Source organism: Chaetomium globosum, genomic scaffold, assembly GCF_000143365.1.
Source record: "Chaetomium globosum CBS 148.51 scaffold_4 genomic scaffold, whole genome shotgun sequence".
In the NCBI taxonomy this organism is placed as follows: Eukaryota; Fungi; Ascomycota; class Sordariomycetes; order Sordariales; family Chaetomiaceae; genus Chaetomium; species Chaetomium globosum.
The window spans coordinates 3,252,202-3,276,002 of NT_165979.1; the positions used below are offsets into that span (position 1 = coordinate 3,252,202).

Here is a 23,801-nt window from a genome sequence, read left to right on the forward strand (position 1 = left end):
CTGATGGTATTATACCTTTTGAGACCCCAACGCCAAAATACAACCCGCTTAAGCAGTCCCTTGCGCCTCCGGAATCAACGCGTACTCGGTCTCATTGCTCTTCTCGTACTCAGCCATATCCAGGGCCACGATTACGCTCTCGCGAACGACCGCCTCGGCATCGTGCAGGAACTTCCTCAGGGTCTCCTCGACGCCCTCTTCATCTCCTAGACTGCCAAGCGCCTCGGCGGCCTCGTGCCGTACCATGCTCGCCTCCTCAGTGTTGCTCAGGGCCTCGGTAAGCGCAGGGATGGACGCTGGGTGTGCTAGTTGGCCAAAGACGAAGGCGATTTCGTGGCGGAATAGGGCGGAGGAATCGGCGAACCCCTTAGCCAGGGCTAGGACGGCAGGGACAGCGGTAGGAAGGTCAGGCGGCGACGCCAAGTCGCGCAGAGCGAACATGGCGCGGTATCTCTTGAAGAGCGGCAGGCTTGTATCCATCAGGGCGTTACCCAGCTCCTCCACTGTCTGCTCCTCCTGGCCCTGAGCCGTAGGCGGCGCGGGATCGACCGAGGAGAAATCACTAGATTAGCCGCAGCAGTTAGTAATTAATGCCCCCCGCCTAATCCAATACAACAACCACCACCAGAAACGCGTGCATGCATGCACATACCTAGCCCTCAACTTCTCCGCCTTCTTCCCCTCCCCATTCTCCCACTCGATCCTCTCCACCGCCAGCTCGCACGTCTCCGTCACCACCACCTCCTCCCCCTCCCGATCCCGGAACCTCTTCAGCACCCCCAGACTCGCCACGTCCCCCAGCGCCCCCAGCGCCTCGGCCGCCTCATGCCGGCACATGGCGTCCTCGCCCGTGTCCTCCAGCACCGCCGTCAGGTACGGGATCGCCGCCCCGTTCGCCGTCTGGCCCAGGCAGTACGCCAGCTCGTGCTTCAGCAGCGCCGACGGCGACGCGAACCCCGCCGCGATCGCGTCAATGGCCGCCAGTGATTCGGCTGACGTGGCCGGGTGCGTGGCCGCGACGTGCTTGAGCGAGAAGAGCGCGCGGAAGCGGACGGGGAGCGGGGTTGTTTCGGTCGTGAGCGATTGGTGGAGGGTGGCGATTGTGTTGAGAGTGGTGGTGGTGGTGGTGGTGGTGGCCTCCGAGGAGGGGGATGTTGTCGTTGGGGCGGTCATCGTTGACGGGGGGATGGTTTGTGTTGAATTGGAGGTGGTGAGGTTAGTTGGTTATTGATTTGGTGGTGAGAGTTGTGAGGCTACGAGGCTTGAGCCTTTTTTTCTAGAGAATGTGGAATGTGGGACGGGACTCAAGGAGCCGACAGTCGTCCGACGGAGACACGCTGAAGAGCGCGGGGCTGTTGGAAATTTTGGAGGGGCACTCTTGGCTGATAACGATAAGGGGGCTGCGCTTAGGTCCCACCTAGCAACAACGCGAAGCGGCAAAATAGCCGCCGACGAGGTACCTGGCACGTTGGTGATCTTGCAACACGCTAGGGATTAAGTCGGGGATGCGCGCACTTGTAATTTGGCCAGCCATGTTTCCCTGGACAGAACCAAACCCACACTCTGCCAGATTGCTCTCACAGCATGTTTGGCGGCGAAAAAACGTACGGCGCAGCAGCCAAGGCAAGGTCACAAGCGAGATATCACTGCTACGCTTCAAGCATGGGGGACTGAAAGGGCTGGGATGGGACATCATGAATAACGGATGGTTTGTATGTTTAGCTAGCAGGGTTAGCAGGGTTAACAGGGTTGATGGCCTATGTGCTCTCCCCTCTGCGAAATTCTCCTCGTTTCGTCTCTCATCCACGCTTCCTTCTCGTCACAGGCCTTTCTTCTTGCGAGAGTGAACCCCTTCTCGTGGTCCAATGGCTATGTTTCCCCTTCTTCTGTTGCTTCTCCTCAGCAGCGTTCAAGAGGTGACAGCGTCGGCTCTGTTGGGTCGGCAATGGCCGTCATCCGATGGCGGAACAGCAATGGAATTCAACAAGCCGGGGGGATCTAGCATCTTTACCACTTACTCGGTCATCTACCGCGACGGGGATGCCTCCCGCAGGCGGACCGCCGAGAGCGGCTACGACATTCGTGTTGACGTCGTGAACAGCGCCTGGGCATTCTGCCGCTCGAACGACCCCAGCCTGTGCGATATGGGCGGCGCCTGTTTTGATAAATTCTCCTGTTCCACAGGGTGCGGATCTGGGAATCCGGCCTTGAAAACATGGACCTGGTAGGTTTTCCACAGCATGCCCATGCCTCTATCCACGCAGGCTGCCCGAGAATGAGCACGAACCAACACGCTACAGCGCCGGATCCAAAGCCCGCTACTGCTCGACCGACCTCCTGACCCTTTCCCGTGACTCCCCTCGCGCAGTCACTTACCTAGCCTACGGCGACAGACCGGACAGAACGCAAGAATACAAGGTCTTCACCACCAATGCAAAACCCTCAGCCTCGTCCAGCTCAGCACCCAAACCGCTGCCCACCCCACCACAGACCTCCCAAATCGCTACCGCGGGCACTTCCCCCTCCCAAGCCGCTGCCCAAACCGCAGCCTCCACAGAATCGGCAAACAACGACGACAACAACGACAACAGCGACACCAACGACACCAACAACTCTAGCAACGCCGGCAACACCAGCAACACCAATGATACCGACGACACCAACGACACCAATAATACTGACAACACCAACAACACTGACAGTAACACTAACACGAGCAACAGCACCAATACCGCTATGACAGTCGGGGCCGCAGTCGGCTGCGTCGCGCTCATTTGCATATTCGTCGTGGTCGTTTTCCTCATCCGGCGCACTCGCGCCACATCTGCTGCAACAGCCGCAACAACACCAACAACAATGGGAGAAGCAACAACAGATGGCGCTGCTGTCGCGTCAGCGCAAGGGCTTTACAAGCCCCCGCTGGGGGAGCTCGATGGAGAGCGTGGGGTGTACGAAATCGGCCAGGGATGCCCCGTTACGCCACCGGTTGAATTGCCGGGAACGAGGTGGGAGAGTACGGAAGTCCCTACCAAAAGTCTTTGCTGACCGCTTTCCAAATCCTACTAGTTCTGCTTGGCAGAAAAAGGCTCATAACCACTAACAGTTTAATGGGCGGTGAGCAAAGACTTTTGGTAGGGACATCTGTACACTAGTCGAGACTAGATAATGTAGTCCGGGGTTGTTTGCAAGGGGCTGGTTTCGCCGGACACGGTCGTAATGGGATGGTGTACATGCTAAATGGATGTCGGTACATAGCAGGAAGTTCTAACAAGAGGGCGGCCAAAGTGCTTACTTACCCTTGGTACCTAAATAAAGGAGATTTTTGTAGATAACGAATCTGGTCGGTGTTGGTGATGCGTAAAGTCGCCCTGAAACGGCATCATCTGCTCCGAGAGACATGGAAGTTAAATGAAGGTTTGGGGGCCGTCACTGTTAGTCGTTGCCGGGCGATGATCAGCGCCTGTCGGGCCAATGGTTCTGTGGCTTGTCCCGCGCGGCTCGCTTTGACCCTATCGGCTGGTCCCCGGTTAGTGCCCCAGTTTCTCATGTCGGTTGGTTTTAACGTGGTACCCCTGTTTCCCCGGGCGCCTCCCATCTCCATGCGCTCGATCCGTCGCTTTGCGCTTTGTTTGCGCGGGCTTGCATTCCTCCCACGCACATTTCGCCATTGCCAATCCCATGGCGCTTTAATTCATGGCCATCCCCGATCCCAACGACAATTGGCCTGATCACGCTTGACATGCGCTGCAAATTGACTAACCCGGGCATCCTGCGAAACCGCCTCCCGCCCCTCGGCCGCAACACTTTTGCAAGATGAAAATCCCCCGCCGGCGCACCACGTTTCGTCGCTACCTTGTGGGGGCACTCTTGTTGACGCTGACCTTCTACCTCCTCCCAAAATCAGACACAATAGCATCTTGGGTCCGGCCCTTGGCTGGCGCAACACCACACCCCATCGATCCTCTCATCCGAAACGCCGAGAAAGAGTTCGAAGCCAAACTCTCCAAGTCGACGCAGACACTCACAGCTGCCGCCGCCGCCTACCGAAAGCGACGAGGCCGGCACCCCCCTCCAGGGTTTGACAAATGGTACGAGTTTGCCACGGAACGGGGAGCCATCATCGTCGAGGATTTCTGGGACCAGATCTACCAGGATCTAGAACCCTTCTGGGGCGTCCGGCCCGCCAAGATCCGCAAGGATGCCCGCGACTTTGATATGCGTATCCAGATTCGCGATGGCAAGGCGTCGACTAGTAGCGACTGGTTTTGGACCCAGATCTGGCTCGGGATGATCCAGACTGTCGAGCACCTGCTGCCGGATATGGATCTTGCTGTAAACCCGATGGACGAGCCACGTATGGTGGTACCCTGGGAGGATATAGATGTATATATGCAGAAGGCGGCTGAGACGATGCGCATTGTCGCTGTTGAGAGTGTAGTATCCAGGTTCAGCTCACGAACCGGGGAAGCGCCTGAGGAGGACCAAAGCGATATGCTTCCCGCACAGTGGGAAAGGGACAGTACGTTAACCTTGGCCACTCCTTTCAGAGTAATACACTAACCAGACAGAACACTACTGGCTTATCGCACGTCGCGGGTGCCCGCCTGATAGCCCAGCTCCGCCTAGCTGAGGTTATTACTGACTTCGATAAACCGCCTTCTATGGCTAGCCCCTTTAGCCTCGGAACACATGAAAAACGGCTATGTGGCCAACTACACCCTCAGCACCGACTACTGCCACCAGCCAGATCTACAAGCACTCGAAGGCATCTTCGTCGAGCCGATCAGTGTCGCGGCCACCAAATCGCTGATCCCTGTCTTCGGCGGCTCCAAGCTCTCGCGCAACAACGACATCCTCCTCCCCGCCGCCATCTACTGGAGCGAAGAAAAGCGCTTCTTCGGCGCCGAAGCCGCCGCCACGCCCTGGACCGCCAAACAATCCTCGGCAATCTGGCGCGGCGTAGCCACCGGCGGCCTCAACACCGCCACCAACTGGCGCGCCTTCCAACGCCACCGCTTCGCCGCCATGAACAGCCCCACGCTCCTCGCCCACGCCGAAGCCAACCCGGAGGAACCCCCACCCAACTTCGTCCTCCCGGACAAGCGCTACGCCCTCCCCGCCGCCGCACAGACCGACCTCCCTGGCTGGATCGCGCGCACCACCGACATCGCGCTCACCGAAATGGCCTGCTCCAACAAGGGCTTCTCGCCCTCGTGCGACTACACGGCCGCCTACTTCACCCCGGCCGCCGGCGTGCCCATGGCCACGCAGTTCGAGCACAAATACCTGCCGGATATCGACGGAAACTCCTTCAGCGGGCGGTACCTGGGCTTTTTAAGGTCGACGAGCGTCCCCGTGAAGGCGACGCTGTGGCGGGAGTGGCATGATGCGCGGCTGGTGGCGTGGAAGCATTTCGTGCCGATGGATGGGCGGTTTGGGGATTGGTGGGGGATTTTGGGGTATTTTCTGGGGGGTGGGGGGGAAGGGGGAGTGGCCAAGGGGAGGGATAGGGTGGGGGAGGGGATTGCGATGGCGGGGAGGGAGTGGGCGGCGAAAGTGCTTAGGAAGGAGGATATGTCGGTTTATGTGCTGAGGTTGTTGTTGGAGTATGGGAGGGTGACGGATGATAAGAGGGAGGTGTTGGGATGGGTGGGGGATTTGAGGGAGGAGGTTTAAGGCGTTTTTGTCTGTACTTCTAGGTGTCTTTGCCGTGCTATGCGGCTGGCTGGGTTTGGGCTTTGTATCAATATCTTGCAGCGTTAGGAAAGCGTGTCTTTTACGGAGTATTATTCGTTAAATCATAAAGCTTTTGACGAGACTCAAACCCCTTTTCCTTTTCCCGCTTACCTGATGTCTGATTGAGCACAAATCAGAAAAAAAAAAAGGAAGTTCATTCTCTCAATTGGGCATATTCTTCTTTTCATAGGATCCCTTGTCCTTCTATCCATCTGGACTACCTTGTGGTTCGGGACAACGGGGATATGCTATAACCCTAACCCGCTTGTTAGTGCTAATCAGGGGCTGTCAACACAACAGAAACCAAGTAAAATGGTAGAAGAAAACATACTACAGGAGGGGAGATAGCACGGTATTAATTTCCTTGGCCCTTATCATGCTACTTGAAACCGTCCAGAGACAAACCAATGCTGCTCTCTAGTCCCCGGTCCCCGCCAGGAGGTCAAATGGATTGTTCGAACGGGGGTTGCTCAGACGGGGCTTGCTTTCACCCTCATCTGACGCCATGTTTTTCCTTTTCTTCGAATTCCTGCTATTTTGTGGTTGCCGAACAGACTTGATGAGGAAAATGGCATCCTCAAAGTCTGCACAGAGAGCCTCCAGACAAGAGAGGCACTCTTCCTCCCTCACCGACGACAGGGTCCCCTCGAAAGTTCTCAGCGAGGGGAAGTCTGTCAATGGCGGAAGCCGCGACAGAAGTTGCGAGAGCTCTGACAGTGTTGTTGTCAGGGCCCCTGCGCGGTGCTTTGAGAACTCGAGGATCTGGTGAAGCATCCTGAGTGAGTAGTAAGTCGCTTGGACCTGTGCCAGAAGATGGATGAAGTCCCATGAGCATGGGTCCAGCTTTCCCCTCGCGTCTTGACGAAGCAACTCGAGACTGAGGGGATAACCCTCACGGTCCATGGTCATGACAATGTCCTGGTAAATAGCCAGAATTACCCATTTAAGTTCAGGTTTGCCCATGCTCGTCTCAATTTTGGAAACGAGAGCTAGCAGTGAAGTACCCAGGCTGTCAATCTCACTGGACGCTGGGACCTCAATCTCCAAGCCTGAGGATATAGACTGCAGCCTCCTCATCTCGAATACTGTCGGTATGTTGTCGTTCTTCCGGCAGGACAGCAAGACTGCGTAAGCCAGTTGTCTTACGCGCTTGCTTGCTTCCCATGCGCTTGTCCGAGACGGGTAATCGAGGAGAAAAGGCAAATACATTTCCAGTCTGGAATCTTTGGGGTCCTGAGATGGTGAGTCATCCTTTGAGGCAAATGTTACAATGCCTGAAGTTTGGAGTGATCGGAGGGCGATTTCGGAAACCCGTGGGTCAAGGGCCGACGCTTGGTTTGTTTCGGACGTCAACGCCACCTCTGGCGAGAGGTATTCGCTAATAAACTTGGAATATTCCTCTTCGGACACCGAGGCTGCCTCGCCCCTTTTTGTCCTCTCAACTGCCTGTTCTAACGTCAAGTGAGGATCTCTGCTAATCTCGAAAGCGAGGTGCTGAATGCCGGTATCCGGTTTGATGGACAGCCGTCTACAGAGATCCGCAAGGCGGTACTGAGGGGCACTGAGCGTCCGGTTTTCCATATCGCCATCAATGTCTGTAAGGAAGATGACACCACCGGCTTCACCCAGTCGGTACGCCAACAGGTCGGAATCAGACGTCAGAACCATTCCGCCATGTTCCCGGACATGCTGAGCGCAGAAGCCATCTGCCTCTCCAGGAACCAAGCTGATCAAGGGCCCAAATTTTGGTGAGTTTCTCAGCGCGTCAATGACGGCGGGAACGAGAAAGGGCGGGACTGGCGGCCTCAAGCTTGCTTTCTTGTCCGATGGCCATGTATCAGGAAACAAATCCACATTGGCTTCACCAATGCGATGGGGGTTGATGGCTCTAGGCACTCCCGTTTGAAACCCTACTTGGTACCTGATCAGGCCTCCAGTCAATTTGATGAGGCGCTGTATCCGCTCGGGCCTTTTTGAGCTAGGCAGATAACTGTCGAAGTAAATGGCCGAGCTAGGAGGGGCTGTTAGCTCGAGGTCATAGCATGTGCTCCAGGAGCCCGACTTTACACTGAAAGACCGCATTTCTGTATTTTATCCAGCCATTCTATCGCAGTTGTCCCGAGCAACTCATAAGATGGCTGCTCAAAGGGATTGGATTTGGGGGTTATCCTCGAGCAGAGGTTGAGGACATGGTATGCGAGTGCTGGGCCATCTAGAACGACAGCTCCTGCTGCAATGACGGCCCTCTCAGCATAGGGTTCTAATTGTCGCCGGAGTTGAGGAATGCCCATTGTGGCGGGGCGAAAAAAAGAAAATCGTCGTGTTATGTATGTTTCGGTGAGGTGGGATGCCTTGATGCCCTTGTGAAATTTGGGCCTATTCGGGGCACGGCGGGTTTCAGGTTTACAGAAATGTTACGCCCAAATGTGTAATATTACACTTTCGACAATATTTCGTACTGCTTTCATCTCCGTCCTTGCTCCATAACCATAACTCCATAAACTTACAACAGACTACAAACTCGACATACAAAACCAAGTCCAGCCTCTCCTGTCCACGCATCATCTAAGTAATAACTTTTTCCACCCCGTACTTGGTCTTGTAAGCCGCATTGAGGCGCTTAATCACACCGTCATTGTTGGCAGTCCACCGCAGCGAATACCCCGTGAACCATTGCTTCACCGTCGCCAGCGGCACTGACGTCAACTTTTGCTGAGCCAGGTACCGGGCCAGATAGTGCACGGCGTCCGAGAGATCATAACTCTGCGCGGCGGCGACACCGCCACCGGCGAGGCGGTCGATCTTGCAGCAGAAGGCGTACTTCCACGGCGCCGCCAGCACGCGCAGCCCGCCGTGCTGGAAGATGACCTCGTTCTGGGCAAAGGCCTGGTCTGTGAGGGCGTCGCGCTGCGCCTGCGGGATGAAGAAGACGGTGTGGTTGTTGAACCACCCCTCGTTGAGCTGGGGATCGCGCCCGACGGCGTCCTTGGCCGCGCTCATGAGGTAGCCGAACTCGGCCACCGTCAGCCGGTGTTGTAGAAGTCGACGTCGTGCGTCGACGTCCGGCTCTTGAGGAAGATGGTGTTGACGGCGCCGCCGACGGCGATTACCGTTATTGTCTTCTTCTTCCTGGTGAGATAGTCTCCGACGTTCGTCAGAGCCGACTCGAGGAGTGGGACGGTCGAGGTTGGGGAGGGGGCGCTACGGCCTGGCGTCGCCGTCGGTGCGAGTTCGAGCAGGGCTTTGGCATTTTTGCGGTGCTGGAACTGAGACCCAGGACTGACCCATCTTGGCAAAGGCTTGGATGGGTGCAAAGAGATGCCTTGCGTGGTGTAGTGTGTGAGAAGATGTTTGTCGGTGAATTGCTTGCTATAAGGGATCTATGGTAGGTATCGGCGGAATTTGCCTGCGCGACAACAGGCATCTTATACAACTCCGACCACGTATGTCTTTAGTACAGGACAGGAGCCGTATATTCGGCCTTTCGATGGCTTGTCCTTGTTCCCACGGCCGGGAGGATGCCATCATGACACCTCAAGGAAGATGATGTTAGAGCCTCTGGTGGGGCACGATGCAAAGCTCAAACACGAGAGACATACCTCGGAACCTGTTGGACGCCCACACTGGAGCCTTCTAGAGAAACGCGGACCGAGGATTGTTATATCGAGTGGATACGGATGGCTTTCATAGGAACACGGGCCGTGGCCAGAGACTGATACAAGTGGAAACCCGGATTCCTGCTGGATGAGGCTGACGAAGTGGAAGCCTTAGGTTCTGACGGTGGCACAACTAGGTAGCTCGAAATGCGATCTAACATACTTTACGGGCACGCGGACCGTGCTTTCAGGCATTTCGTTGGCCTCGCAAACCACCAAACAATCGTCTCGGCTCTAACGACATCGCGCCCGCAACCCCCCGTTCCCCACACACAATGCCTGGTTTCTCTCGCTTCATCCCGGAGCGCTTCCGGCAGCAAGACTTCAACACAAAGCCCAAGCAACCTCTCCAAAGGCCTCCCGATGTGGGCATGGCTGTTAGCCCACCGCAACGAGGCGCATGGGCCAGATAGCTTAGAGCAAAGGGCGCCACGCCCACGGCCTCCTTATACCGCATGTACGAGTATCTGGTTGTCGGCTACATCATCGGCCTGCGAACAGAGATCGAATATTTCTTCAACCAGCCATCGTGGGCCGTCTCGGCGATTCCCGACCCCCAGGACCCCGACCCAGAGCGGTATGCCATCCTCGCTGTGTTGCCATGCTATTTGGTGACGGCTTTCAACCGCTTGATTGAGCGCGGGTTACCAAGAGGGAGTCCAGCAATTATTGCTGGCAACGCGGCAGAGGAGGCATTGAGGAGGCGTAAGGTGGTACTCGAGGCAGAACCGAGTTGGGTAGCCAAGGTCCCACCACTGCCCCAGCCTCTGATCATACCAGATCAATCCAACAACGCGCCAGAAGACGCGGCTAGGGGCAAGCGGTTTTTGAAGATGAACATCATCGCGGAGGAACCCCACATCCTGTTTGTATAAGCAATAGAAACCCCTTGGGTCACAATCGCATGAGGCCGGATCGAAACAACTGTTCTACAAATGTAATTAGTACCATTATTAAATCATCACTTTGATCGGCCGCCGTCGCTCGTTGTCTCGTAAGCCACCGACAATTGCCGGGTTGACGAGCAAAGACCTTGCCTCCGCAAGCGGGCGAAAAAGCGAATACACAAACGCCTTAACCGTCCGCAGCAGATTCCAGACCCCACCACCTGCGACCACAGTCCGCTCATACGCGCCTTGCAGCTCATCGAATTGCAGCCATTCGGTGCCCGCGCCCTCGTGGACATGCCCAAAGACATGCAGCCTTGGGCGGACCCGCCATAATTCTCTCAAGAGATGCCCACAACCGAGTCGTAGCAGGTCTAGATGTGCCCGCGGCGGGCCATGCGTCACCAGCACGTCGATGCCTTGGGGAACAATCCCTGCCCAGACATCCTCAGCGCGATGATATTGGAACGCCCAGTTACCGTGACGGGGCGAGCGAGGGCTGCCATAGACGCGCAGCTGGCGGCCGTTGTAGCAGGTAACGGCGGCCTCGGCATTCTCTAGGTAGATGATATCGCCCCAGTCGATGAGGCCGCGCTCGGCGACCGCATTCTCGTTCGCGGTGCCTCTTTGGCCGTCACAGCCCGCGTCCAGCAGCAGATCGTGGTTGCCGGCAACGACGATCTTGACAGGGTGGGATTGGGCACGTAGCCAGTCCAACGTGGCTTGAAGCTCTCGCAGCGACCCCGACTGCGTGAGGTCGCCGGCATGGATGAGGACGTCGCCGTCTGGGAGGACGGGTTGGGTGTTGTGCGTGTCGGAGACGCAGACCACTGATACCGGGTCGACAAGCGGCTGGGCGGGAACAGCCTGTCGCCAGGTGTAAAGCTGACGAGCAAGGAAGATGCAAGGGTGTTCGAGGAACTGCTGCCAAACACTTGGTCGTGGTCGGTGGAGGAGAGCGTCCAGGCCGTTGTGTTGCTTCCCAAAGAGACTCATGGCAATGGTCTTCAAATATGGCTGCGGAAACCTTTCGAATTTTAAAATATAGCTTGGAGATGGTTTTGTTACATGGCTTTCGAGGTCTGATGATGGATGGGTTGGTTGGCTTATTGTAGTGCATCGCATCCTAGTTTAGGCAACGAGATAATGTAATGTGGTATGTTATTACCACCGTTGGGGACTTCGATTACCAATACTGGTGGAGCCGAGGAGACCAAAACCCTAACCCCTCCCTCCCATTCATGATTCAATCCCCTTTTTGCCACGGCAGGGAACCAAGGTTAGCCCTCCGCTTATCAAATGCGCCCAGCACCCTGCCAGCCGAGTGTGGATGAGGCTCCCCGGAGTCGGAACCTCTCTCCATCCATCACTCACTTTTATTTACCGCTCTTTCAGAACTTTCGACCATACATCCATTCCTTATCCTCAAAATCTCGTTTGCCATTTATACCCATACCTACCCATCACCATTCCAATCTCGCTCTTCCCCTTCACTCGGCTCAGATCCGGCAACACTCCAATCGGCAGCACCCCACCAATTGCGGGTCTTCTTGAATTGAAATTCTGGCTGGCCCACTCGCTCGTCAACCGCTTTTTCTCGGGCAACCGAAAAAAAAATTCCCAATCTTCTCTCGCAACTTCTTCTGAGCACCAACTCCCCGACATGCGCGGCACATTGATCTTCGCGGGCAGTTCCTGCCCTGATATCACAGACAAGATATGTCACAACTTGGGCATGGCGCGGGCTGACGCCGAGCTCACCCAATTCTCCAATGGCGAAACAAGCGTCCGCATCCTCACTAGTGTTCGGGAAAAGGACGTGTTTGTCGTCCAGTCGGGCAGCCCCAAGATCAATGACACCATCATGGAGCTGCTCATCATGATCTCTGCCTGCAAGGGCGGCTCTGCAAACAAGATCACCGGTACGTCGCGTCAATGCCGCAATGCACAATTCGCAATTCGCAGACCGTTCTCGACCATGGGTTCAAAAGGTTGACCGGGATTTGCTTCAGCTGTGCTGCCGTACTTCCCGTACAGCCGCCAATCCAAGAAGAAGTCGCATAGAGGCGCTATAACGGCAAGAATGCTGGCCAACCTTCTCGGGGTTGCCGGCGTCAAGCACGTCGTCACGGTCGATCTCCACGCGTCTCAGATGCAAGGCTTCTTCAAGTGCCCGGTGGACAATCTGCACGCGGAGCCTCTGATCGCTCGCTGGATCCGCCGCAACGTACCGAGGTGGCAGGAGGCGGTGGTGGTGTCCAAGAACGCGGGCGGCACCAAACGGGTTACCTCGCTGGCCGACGCCCTCAAGCTCAACTTTGGCATGGTGACGACGGACAAGAAGAGAGGCCCGGGCCCGAGCATGGCGGCCAGCATGATCTCGTACCCGCTGGACGGGATCGAGCGGCAGCCGGCGCTCGACCCCATCAGCAGTCAGGTGCGTACCAACTACTCGTCAGAGCCTGAGAATGGCACCTCCGCTACCGACGGGGCCCAATCCCAAGATTCCCGCACCGCGGCGGATGGTCAAGGATCGCCGCGGATGCGTGCTAATGGCACTCATTTGCGGAATTCGGCCCACCGCAAGTCGCCCCCAAGACGCTCACAGACCACGCTGTCGCAGTCGTCCGTCATTGATGAGCTGGACGAGGAGGCGGACTCGGAGGCAGACGGACTGGAATACAACGATCAGCGAGCCCATGAAGTGACGCACGGCCGGCTGGTGCAGGGCCACATCGTCCCTGATGATTTCCCCTCCCCGGCGACGTCGGTGGCCGATACAAACGTGCCGGACGATGACCCAATGACTTTGTCGCATGCGTCCTCCTTCTTTGCGCCCCAGCCTCACGCCCTCGGCGGTTCTGGGGACGTGGGGGCGAGCTCGGATGAAGAGGACGACATCCTGAAGGATCCCAAAGTCGAACGCACGATAACGCTAGTGGGCGATGTCAAGGGCCGGTCAGTCTTCATCGTCGATGACATGATCGACAAGCCAGGATCGTGGATCGCAGCTGCAGAGACGGTGGTTAAGCGCGGCCGTGCCAGCAAGGTCTACTGTATCGCCACGCATGGCGTCTTTGGAGGAGACTGCCTGGAGCAGATGCAAGCTTGCGACTGCATCGACACAATCGTCGTGACCAACAGCTATCCTATTCCCGAGGACAAGGCGCGCAATGCGAGCAAGCTAGTGGTTCTCGACCTGTCGTTCCTCTTGGCCGAGGCGATTCGGCGGAACCATTACGGCGAGTCAATGTCGTCCCCTGTTCCATACCTCATAAATTAAATTATACCTTGGCAGGTTCTCTCTCATGATTTTCCTCATTGTTTTTCCTGGGTTTTTGTCGCCATTCGGAGGCATTTTCTGTACCTTGGTAAATCCTGCGGCGTCCGGTTACAAGCCTTGGCGTAGGGCGGTATCGGTTGGCTGCTTTCTTTTTTTCTTCCTTTTTTTGACATTGCACAAGGAAGCAGGAATAGACCCAATTGACGATTTCTGTCAGGGTGAGTGGCCTATCCGCCAGTGAATCCCCTTTCCAGACATCCGCAACGGACCTCATCCTTGCAAACCCTATATCCCCCCAGCGATGCTGTCACTTACGACAGCAGGAGCATTGCCTAACCCAGGGCATGTCTCTTAACGGAACGTTGGTAGATTATGTGTCCTCCGGGACCATCCGAGACAGAAGGCCCTTTGCCCGACTCTATCTGGAGTCACTTCCGCGAGGTTGGTGGGCAAGGGGCAAGAGAACTCCTCGGTACATGTCTATGTGCATCGTGTCATGTTAAACTGGTACGCTATGAGCGAGTACCTTAGTACCTAGTCGGAGCCGTATCTCGAAACCCTGCTTTTTATCTGAGAGAGGAAGCAAACAGCAGGTCAAATAAACGTTGTTTTACCCAACTCCGGATGCACTTGCCCTCGTTCTAGTGAAACATCTGCATGTTAGTTGCTGTACTTCTCGGCATGTAACTCGCAGGCGCGTCCGACTCAACTACCTTATATATCCATCTGTCGCGCGACCCTCTTTTTCTTCTCTTCCTCCCTCGTCGTTATGTTTCCCTTATACTTGTTATCAACGCCCCAACTTACAGACTTACACAATGCAGCCATCTAAGAAGCATATCGACAAAGCCGATGTAGAGAGCCTGCCCCTCGTCTCCTCATCTCCTCCAGATAAAAAATCGGGGGGAAATAGCGATGATGCCGAGCCACATGCCGAGCCACACACGCCGAGCATACTCAAGGACAAAGCGGATTACCAGACGCGGATAAGCAAGGGCATCAGCAGGCGCCGCCATGGATACCGGGCGATGATCTGTCACTTCTCAGGACCATCCGAACAGCCCCCGGGCATAATGACAGACAGGATTGCTTCTTTGCCTTGTGTAATGTGAAAACGAAGGACTACACGCGTCTGTTGTGAGTTCCTCATGGTCAGCATGGTAATATATGGTGGGTGCTCATGAAGCCACCAGAGCACACTTGAAAGCACAGCACGGTTTAATCCGAGCCAGCTGGAACCCCGAGTACGACCTCAAGTGTTACCTCACTTTCTGCCCGACCAACCAACACTACCTCAACTCCAAATCCCACCCATGCAAGTCCTGTAGCAATATCACCGATTTGATTGAGCTCCAAAACGAGCACAAACACAACAGCCCCGTCATTTGCTCTTCCTGCTGGGGCTACTTTCAAATACGCAGAGAGTTTGCCAAGCACGCCACCTCAAAACCCTGCAAATCCAACAATACGTTTGAAGGGAAGCTCGCCCTCCTCCGGTGCTTGTGTGCCGACATCCTCAGAATCCAGGCCGCCGACAAGCCTCAGCCTGAACCGCAACCACAACCCCCTCTCCCCCTCCAATCGTCTGGACCAGCTGGCCCCTCCCATCTTATCCCAAGCCAAAGCACTCTTCCCCTACTACCGCCACCAGTACTCACCACACCCAACCTCTCCACCACGCCCGATCAACTTACCGACACCAACACTACCACCACCACACCCAACGCCCACAGCACGCCCGATCAACCTACCAACCCCAACCCCGCCACCCCTATACTCAACCAATACAGAACGCCCGATCAACTCAGCTTCTACGGCGACCCCGCCACCGGCATGCTCAACCACCCCCTCCCGCCCCGTCAAGTCAGCCACGCCAACACCACCCCGGCTATGCCCAAGCAATACAGAACGCCCGATCAACTCAGCTCCTACGCCAGCCCCACCACCGCCGCCCATAGCCGCGCCCTCGGTACATCACCACCACGCCGTCCCCTGCCCTCCGAGCGCCGCCGTCGCAGTCGAAGCCGAAGCCCTCGCGCGGAGGAACGACAAAACCTTCGCGGGGAGCGTCGACGGGATGGTGGGGGGCGTTAGGGATTGTGAGGGAGACATACAGACCTATACGCGGCTGTTGAGGGGGGAGGCGCGTGGTGGGCAGATTAGGGTGGGGGGAGGAGGTTTGAGTTGGGGGGGGGGAGGAGTGTGGGAAGTGAAGTGGGTGAATGTGATAAGATGACGGGAGGAAGAGGAGGAGTATGGGGTGGTGGGGCGGGGACTGAGGAGTGTTTGTGTGGGTTAGGAGGTGGCTAGCAGGGATGGAATTTGGTGTAATGGGGTTGGGAAAGGACTATTTGTTTTTACTGTATGGAAGGGGCTCATCCCGTAGGCATGGCACGGCGTAAGTGTCTTGGATACATAGCGTAGATGCTAGGTCTTGAATTATCACTTTGTGTTTAGCATACTCTCGGGTTTTGACAATTATTGAAAAGCAAAATGTGAAAACGCCTCCCAGCTCAGCATGTGTCAGTTGAGAAGATGATAGCTCACGCGCACCGTAACACCATCGGCAAACAGCAAACAAATCAACACTTCATTGGCTCCCATCTGCAAACAGGGTACACCGCCATGTCCAACAACCCTAAACCTACGCGCCAGTGACCCCCCGACCCCAATATACACCCCCTTACAAAAGGCAACCGAAGCACACGAGACCATATCACCAGCAAGATCCTTTTTGAAACCCGCACATATAATCCATCGTACACTCCCCCATCCACCTGTCCTCCTCTATCCATCAATTACTCCCCACCACCACCACCACCACCACTACCACCACCACCCCCTTCCTCCTGAACCCCCACCCCATGAATCTCCTCCAACAGCTTCGCAAACGCCTCCCTCTCCCTCACCTCCTCCGCCCTCCCCACATCCTCCAACAACTCCTCCTGCCTCCACCCACCACCACCACCACCCTGATTCCCACCGTGACCACCAGAACCACCAAACTTCACCTGCCCCCCGTTCCCCGCCCCCTTAATAATCCGCCACGCACGCCTAAACTCATCCCGGATGTTGACAATGCCGACGTGTGTGACGGTGCGCGCGACGTTGTGGTCCAGCTCGAAGGGGTCTTCGATGGCGAACAGGTAGCGGTTGCGGATCTCTTTGACCTGGGCGGGCGTGCTGGGGGCGCCGTTTTGGGTCTGGGTCTGGGTTGTTGGTGAAGGTTGGGGTTCGTCCCCGCCTGGCGGAGGAGGAGCGGGTGGGGGGCCATTGGGGGCCGCGTCGAGGGTAGGAGTAGGAGTCGCCGCTGTGCTGCTGGGATGGGGGGGAGGCGCGGCGGGGACGTTTTGGACCTCGAGGACTGTTTTGGCACCCGTCCAGCCCTTATCCTCTTTTCTGAGTAGCCCGCCGTGGGTGCGTAGGCTGAGCACCTGGCGGCCCCAGTCGAAGGTGCGGCAGGGCAGGGAGCTCATGGGTGAGCCGCCCTTGGCGTAGTACTCAAAGAAGCCGCGTAGGAGCTCGCCGACCGACTCGCGGTTTTGTGTGAGCACGTTGTCGCGCGCCAGACGCGTGATCTCGGCCTCGTCGCGCCAGAATTGCACGTTCCGGCCCTTGCAGCAGACCATCTCTTCGATTTGCGGGGGGGTGAGGTTCGGATCGGGAGGCCGGGCGAGTTGTTGTAGGTTTGGGCAGACGAACGGCTGGGCGACGTTGACAAGGTAGTGTAGCATCATGAGAACGTAACCGTAGCTGCCGAGGGTGCCTCGGTAGGCCGAGTTGATGCGGCGGACCTTCGCCCAGTGCTTGACGAAAAGGATGAGCGGCCGCACGCGAGGGTCGCAGTGCGAGTAGCAGCGCAGGAGGAGGGTGTTTTGCACCCCGAGGTGTGCGGAAAAGTTGATGTCGCACTGCACGCCGACGCCGGATTTGGGGAACTCGAGGGCGCTGCTGTAGCGGTCCCGCGGTTGGTTTGGCACCGCCCGTGATGGATCGCCGAGTAGGCGGATCTCGGAGAGAAGCGAGGCCAAATCTGGTGTAAGGGGTATCATGCCATGAGAGTAGCCGGCAGATGGCTGCGTTATCGGGGCCCGCAACAGTTCAACATAACGTTGGACGTTGGCTGCGGCTTCGTCTGTATACAGCCCCTTTGTGAGGCAGACTTCGTACTCGTGGGCGAGCTGTAGACACTTATGTCTGCGACCGATGGCCCGCAGATGATTAACGCCATGGGCTTGCTGGAACTCTTGAACTTGCTCCCGAATTTCTTGGTTCGAGATACCTCCGATATAATGGTGTATAAGTGTTGGTAGAATAGTATCGGCCCTGTGACGCGAGTCGTGCCCCCCTAGCTCATTGAACAACCGCAAGGCTCTGGCGCAGTAGCTTGCCGCAGACTCCCCGTGAGCCTGAGAAAGAAGCAAGACCTGAATGGAAGCTATCTTCTTCAGCTGTTCGGCGGCAAAATGCAGCTCTTTTTGGAAGCCGAGCGGATCCCGGCCGAAGTCGGGCTTCTCTTGAACGGCCCTCCAAGTTCTCACAACGCTCTCCGCAGCAGCCTCGCGGGACTGGTCCTTTTCCTGGAAGGGCCGAGAGTCCCAAAGCAAGGCCATATGCTCTCCTTCGATCTGGGTAAACAATCCGAGCAGGGTACGGGGATTATTGCCATGAGAGATCAGGTCGTACCGGTTGAGGGAGTGGTAACTTAACAAGCGATCGCGCAGCGCCTTGTCAGCCAGTCCGTCAACAAACGCTAAACAAACTTGGTTCAAGAGTTTGACACGGTCCATCTTGAAATCTGTGGCGTTCGAATGGGTCATGTCGTGGCCGCCGAGCTTCCGGAGCAGGCGCTTAGCGGAGATATAATAGTTAGACAAGCTGGTTGTCTCGCCCTGCTTGAGCCCCTGCAACCGTTTCTCCGGTGGAATTGTCTCTTCCTCGTGTTGAGCTTCCGGGGCGACTGGGACAATTTCAGCCTTGTGTAGATCTGGGCTGTCATGCGCTTCCACTTCATCAGCGTCTTCAGTCCCGCCTCTTTCCCATTTTGCCCGCTCCGCCAACAACGCCAGGCGAAGAGCCTCTGGAGGCTTTTCACAGACCTTGATGATCGGGACGCGAGTCTGGGTGAGTAGCCTGGCACCAAGCCCAATGTCAAGGAAGGCCTTTTCAATGAGCCTGGGTATCATGGAGCCGGGGGCGTCGGGTTGGACGCGTGACAGTGGTGATAGGATGCCAAGGTCCATGTCGGAGGCCTTGGTAGCAAAGCCGGATGCGAGACTACCGAAGCATTTGAGTTGCACGCTTTCGGGAGGGAAGTCGCCGAAACCGTTGTGGTTCCTCTCATGTTCGGCCACGGCGGCTCTGGCAACTTTCTCAATCATCAGACGAAATGTCTCCTTCTCCATAATCTCAGCTGACTCTATCTCAGCATCGGCAACGATAGTGTTGCAGAGGCCCTCGAGCAGCTCAGCCTGTGCCACCAACTCGTCCGGCTTGGGGTAAAACTGCCTTCCGTGGTTAAAGTCGGAACTATGTTGTGCCCGATGCGTTGTTGTTGAAGCATCGAATGGAGGCAAGGGAGGCATAGGCGGCATGGGCCGCATGTCTTGCATCGTGTACTGCAGGCTCGGGTCTGTGTGGTGCATAGGAGACTGTGGCCAACCAAGCTGGTTAGGCGTCAACATGGGGCCATGGTATGAAAGTGAAGGTTGGTGACGGGACCGGAATTGCTGCGGTGTACCGGTCGGAGGAGCGCTCGAGATCACATTGTCTTGGTTTGGTGGGCGGAAAGTGGCAGAGTGCGGTTGCCGGGCCCCGCGGTACCCGCCCCTCCCGCGATGGTGTTCCTGGCGGCCATCTGCGCGCGGGAACTGAGGTCGTGTGTCAACCGGAATAGAGAGTTGGGCCGACATTTGACGACGCTGCGCTTGGTTTGGCCGCTTTCGAGAAGGTTTTAATGAAGCCGGGCCGCCTGTGTTGCTTAGTGTGGGCGGACCTGGTAGTGCATCCCGTCCTAGCTGGGACACATCCTGCGTAACAGGTTGTTGGTGTGGCGATTGATAAACCGGCTGTTGTATCGGTTGCTCCAGGGGTTTATCAGAGTGATTGAGTATCAGATTGCGCAGTCGGTCCTCGAGGGGACCTGTACTGGGTTGGCCATGTGCTGCCATCGTAGCGCTAACTTTGTTGATTAGGAAGTAGAGACTATGCACTCCTGCGTTTCTTCTGTCGGTTGTGCTTTCCTGTAGTCCCGAGGATGGGATGAACGTTGCCGAAATTTATACGGCCAAACAAGACGAGCCCAGCCTTGTCTGCAACCAGCTGATATGCCAACAAGCGGCGCAACTTGGAACTGTAGCACTCTCTGAAACACTGCCAGCACTGCTTGAAATTGTTGTTTAATCGTTCTCTCGTTAGTTATGAAACAAGTTGATGAGGTATATACCCCGGTGCCGCTGCGTAACTCTCTGCTGGAGAGATTAGAACGGAACTGGGAACGGAAACCAGAACCAAGTCGGAGAACAATAGAGTGAGCGCGAAGAATGCGCGGTGACATCCACCTGCGCAAGTCTTTGGGATTTTTGAATGGGGAAATTGAGCACTGGGTAGTTGCAGCAGTTTCTTGTTCTCTAAGTGAAAGGACACCAATGGTGATTTTCAGTGTTTGCTAAGAAACGGCGATGGGATGGTTTGCTGCACGCTGCTGCTCTTGGTGGAGTTTTTGCCTGGTGAAATCGGGACCCCACGTGCCCACCGCAACAAACTGACTGAGCTACCAAGCGATCCGGGACGATTGTTCAGAAAAATGAATGTAGAGCCGATATTTCGCATCAGTACCTTGGCCTAATTCCATTCCCGTGGTCGACAGGATGTGGAGCTGCAAAGAACTAGTTAGGTGACGCAGCTGCACTGTGTTGACAAGCCTGAGATGGATGCGGGTTGATGATTCGGGATCTGAGTCGAGGCCCATGAGGCCCACAAAACCCCGGGACGGAACTCCTGTGTATTCGTACTGTGTAGGTAGCTCGGCCTGCTCCACACCAGACCAACTTGGCAGAGCCTTGTGCGTGAAGATACCAAGTGTAGGTGAGTACCTAGGAGATAACGTGGGAGGGATAGAAAGGATGAAAGCACAGGAAGATGTACAGATTACAATAGGCCAGAATGGTGAATGGCATTTCTATTTCCTGCCTTCCTACTAATACCACCTTTTCAATCGAAGGATGCGAATTCGCCAATAATGGTTACCCAAACTTGCCAAGCTTAAACTTGGTCTGTGCGCAGGCTTGGATACAAGTGCGGCTGCTTTTCAGTGGGCCCTTTGTTCTCGGCCGGCTGTCATCGCCGCAAGCACCCCAGCTTTCCTTTCTCGCATTCAACTACCTCGTTACCTAACTGCAATCGCCTTTTCGTTGCCTCCTCCATCCACCATCCCACTTCTACAACGACGACAACCTCACCCTCGACCGATCCTCATCCTGCGGTAAATATCACACGACTCTCTCCTATTTATCTCTCCTAGGTATCAACATACAAGTCGTTTCACGCGACTTGATGACGCGCCTTGCTTGAGGGACCTCCATTCTCCGCCGACCACTGCAGGTTGGAAACCATTCACCGGCTTCACCTACCGAGCAGACCCCATCGATTCGCTGCCCGTCATGAGCGCTCCTCCCCCCGCAGGCAGTGGCCCCTCGCGCCCAACCGGTCGTCCTCCGTTCGTGCCGCGCAAACCCGCCTCTGCGAATCCCCTCGTAGCAAGAAAGAAGAAGAGACCGACCCCCGTCTTCTCCAAACCGCCAAATAAAAGGCCTGGATTAGGGAAGGGCGATATCGACGACGACGAAATTCCTATACTCAATGACATGAACGATCCCTCAATGCGCAAGCTCGCGCAGATTCGGGAAGAGAACGGGGGTTGGACGGAAAAAACACCAGCGAACTACAAGGACTTCCCGCTGGTGGTGACCAAGCGGTCTCTGCTGGAGGGTCTGCGCCACCATATCATGCGCCTAAGCAAGGCGAAAGGAGACTCGAGCAAAGCAAAGGGGGATGCCATAGTGGACATCATGAACCAAGACCAGTTCCCGCGTCCAGTCACCCTACTGCGTCGCGACCCGCGGCTTCCTCCTGCCCACCGTATGGTTGTGAAGGAGGATTCGGCACCGGCAGATCCCGCCGAGGCTGCCGAGTTCGAGCGTGCCCGCCAGCTCAAGGCCGACAAGGAGGCGCAACGCGCTTTGGATCAAGCACAGATAGCACCTGTTGCCAGAGCCAACGAACCGAAACCCAAGCCAAACAACAAGAAGGAGAAGCCAACCGCCTTCTACGGGAGAAACTCGGATGCGCAGAAGAAAGAATCCAAGATCCATTACGAGGAAACTTGGCCGTGGCACTTGGAAGACGCCGAAGGCAAGGCGGGCGTGTGGGTTGGTTCGTATATTGCCAGCCTGTCGGATCTGAACGTCGCGCTAGTCATCGATGGCGCCCGCTTCCGCATGATCCCACTTGAGAGGTATTACAAGTTCGACGAAAAGCCGAAGTTCGATACGCTCTCGCTAGACGATGCCGAGAAAATGATGTACGAGGTCAAGGAGATCAAGCGCTGGGTAATGAAGCAGAAAGACCAGGAGTTTATGGAAAGAGAAAAGAGCGAGACTCGCCGGTTCTTGGGCGGGCCCACGCGGGTCAAGACGGAGAGCGCCACTTCGCGCATGGCGCGCAGAACTGAGCGACAGGACGATTTTGAGCTCGATATGTCTGGTGACGAATTCCAAGACGACGACGAGGCGCCCAACTTTGAGGCGGACGATGAAGATACCAAAGACTCCAAGGAACGCATCCGCCGCGAGCAGGTGGCGGCCAACACTTTTGGCGCGGGCGAAGAGGAGAAGGTCGAGCAACAGGAGCGGGAGGAGCAGCTCGAAAAAATTCGAAGCAAGATGATGGGGAAACAGACCGTCAAAACCCTCAAGAAGCTTGAACATGGGCAGGATTATGACGATCTGGAGTCTGGTTCCGACCAGAACAACCCTTTTACTGACGAATCGGTAAGTGCAGTTGTGGTACGCGGACACTCTCGTTCGCCGCTGACACGTGCTAGGCCTCCGAAGACGAGGAATCAGATAAGGAGTCAGAAAAGGAGGATGAAGAGGGCAAAAAGGCCGGCCAGAAAGATCAAGGTGCCTCCGGGTCCAACACCAAGGGCAATACGACGCCGTCTGGGAAACAGAGGACGGTCGACGCACTCAAAAAGGGTAAGCTGAAGCGGGCCGGTTCGCCCAACATGTCCGAGTCGAGCGACAACGAAGCAGTCCGCAAGAAGATCAGGACTGGGAAAGGGTCTGTTGCCCCTAGCCGCGGAGGGACTCCGATCCCCGGGCGGCCGAAGCCGTTGAGCGCTGCCATGAGCGACGGCGAAGCCACGGCCGGCGAGGGATCGGATGCCGGTGCCAAACTCAAGAAGAAGCTCAAGGTGAAGCCGGGAATGCGGCCGGGCGGCACGCCTTCCGGTTCAAGGGCTGGCAGCCCCGCCCCAGGTGGTGAGTCGATGAGTTCATTCGTCGTGAGCTCGGAACGTACTGATCCCGTCACTCTAGCAAACCGGCCGGGTGCTCCCAAGACCGGCGGCGCGACTCCCAGCGGGTCACCACCCCCGAGCCAGGCTGTCGATATCATTCAGCCCAGAGAGATTGCTGAGGCCCTGGCTCCGTATGCCAAGGAGGGCATCAGTCTGTCCAATCTCATGAAGAAATTCCAGACGCGTGTGAACAAGCCTGGCAACATTACCACGTCGCAGTGGATCCAGATGGTCAAGGTTCACGGTGTCTACGGCCCGGACAAGCTTCTACGGCCCAAGGCCAGCTAGGTAGAGCCGCCAAAACCCTATCGCGCCGGCGAGTATCTGCCATGACCGAGAGATTCGTCACTAGGAGTAAATCTACTTGACCTGGTTCGGCGGAGCGTCCCAGGTACTAATTTCGAAGGATGAAGTGTTTTGCATGTTTTTTGGCCGCCAGGTGGCTTCTAAAATGGCATTGTTGTTCGGTTACGAGGAAGAAATTTCGAGCAAGAAATCTCGAGTTTCGAAATTAGGATCATGAGCGACACGGCCCGGGACGTGGATAGTAATCCCGACAGAGGGAAGAGCTGGTAACTGCTCAATCTCACTCTTAGACGTGGCCTTCAAAATGGGATATTGCCTTGCATCATAAAATGCCCACCTTGTCCCTAATTACC

General features: G+C 56.2%; 9 protein-coding genes across 9 annotated transcripts; 5 read left to right on the forward strand and 4 right to left on the reverse strand.

The window, feature by feature from the left end:
• Positions 1–48: 48 nt before the first annotated feature.
• Positions 49–1,173, reverse strand: CHGG_04776 (uncharacterized protein; the record flags this gene model as incomplete). Its single annotated transcript, XM_001223989.1, has 2 exons — positions 49–562; positions 653–1,173. The coding sequence occupies 2 exons, from the start codon at positions 1,171–1,173 to the stop codon at positions 49–51; spliced, it is 1,035 nt and encodes a 344-aa protein (XP_001223990.1).
• A 692-nt stretch (positions 1,174–1,865) lies between these two features.
• On the forward strand, positions 1,866–3,045 carry CHGG_04777 (uncharacterized protein; the record flags this gene model as incomplete). Its single annotated transcript, XM_001223990.1, has 2 exons — positions 1,866–2,185; positions 2,265–3,045. 2 exons carry the CDS (start codon positions 1,866–1,868, stop codon positions 3,043–3,045), a joined length of 1,101 nt encoding a protein of 366 aa, XP_001223991.1.
• A 768-nt stretch (positions 3,046–3,813) lies between these two features.
• Positions 3,814–5,676, forward strand: CHGG_04778 (uncharacterized protein; the record flags this gene model as incomplete). Its single annotated transcript, XM_001223991.1, has 2 exons — positions 3,814–4,519; positions 4,670–5,676. The coding sequence occupies 2 exons, from the start codon at positions 3,814–3,816 to the stop codon at positions 5,674–5,676; spliced, it is 1,713 nt and encodes a 570-aa protein (XP_001223992.1).
• A 477-nt stretch (positions 5,677–6,153) lies between these two features.
• Positions 6,154–8,736, reverse strand: CHGG_04779 (uncharacterized protein; the record flags this gene model as incomplete). Its single annotated transcript, XM_001223992.1, has 2 exons — positions 6,154–7,804; positions 8,330–8,736. The coding sequence occupies 2 exons, from the start codon at positions 8,734–8,736 to the stop codon at positions 6,154–6,156; spliced, it is 2,058 nt and encodes a 685-aa protein (XP_001223993.1).
• A 318-nt stretch (positions 8,737–9,054) lies between these two features.
• Positions 9,055–10,267, forward strand: CHGG_04780 (uncharacterized protein; the record flags this gene model as incomplete). Its single annotated transcript, XM_001223993.1, has 3 exons — positions 9,055–9,066; positions 9,126–9,179; positions 9,806–10,267. 3 exons carry the CDS (start codon positions 9,055–9,057, stop codon positions 10,265–10,267), a joined length of 528 nt encoding a protein of 175 aa, XP_001223994.1.
• Positions 10,268–10,345: 78 nt separating this feature from the next.
• On the reverse strand, positions 10,346–11,275 carry CHGG_04781 (uncharacterized protein; the record flags this gene model as incomplete). Its single annotated transcript, XM_001223994.1, has 1 exon — positions 10,346–11,275. The coding sequence occupies one exon, from the start codon at positions 11,273–11,275 to the stop codon at positions 10,346–10,348; it is 930 nt and encodes a 309-aa protein (XP_001223995.1).
• Positions 11,276–11,942: 667 nt separating this feature from the next.
• Positions 11,943–13,562, forward strand: CHGG_04782 (uncharacterized protein; the record flags this gene model as incomplete). The annotated part of the gene is made up of 2 exons (XM_001223995.1): positions 11,943–12,201; positions 12,292–13,562. The coding sequence occupies 2 exons, from the start codon at positions 11,943–11,945 to the stop codon at positions 13,560–13,562; spliced, it is 1,530 nt and encodes a 509-aa protein (XP_001223996.1).
• A 2,798-nt stretch (positions 13,563–16,360) lies between these two features.
• CHGG_04783 (uncharacterized protein) lies at positions 16,361–19,732 on the reverse strand (the record flags this gene model as incomplete). Its single annotated transcript, XM_001223996.1, has 1 exon — positions 16,361–19,732. The coding sequence occupies one exon, from the start codon at positions 19,730–19,732 to the stop codon at positions 16,361–16,363; it is 3,372 nt and encodes a 1,123-aa protein (XP_001223997.1).
• A 1,491-nt stretch (positions 19,733–21,223) lies between these two features.
• On the forward strand, positions 21,224–23,430 carry CHGG_04784 (uncharacterized protein; the record flags this gene model as incomplete). The annotated part of the gene is made up of 3 exons (XM_001223997.1): positions 21,224–22,612; positions 22,666–23,104; positions 23,162–23,430. The coding sequence occupies 3 exons, from the start codon at positions 21,224–21,226 to the stop codon at positions 23,428–23,430; spliced, it is 2,097 nt and encodes a 698-aa protein (XP_001223998.1).
• Positions 23,431–23,801: the final 371 nt, after the last annotated feature.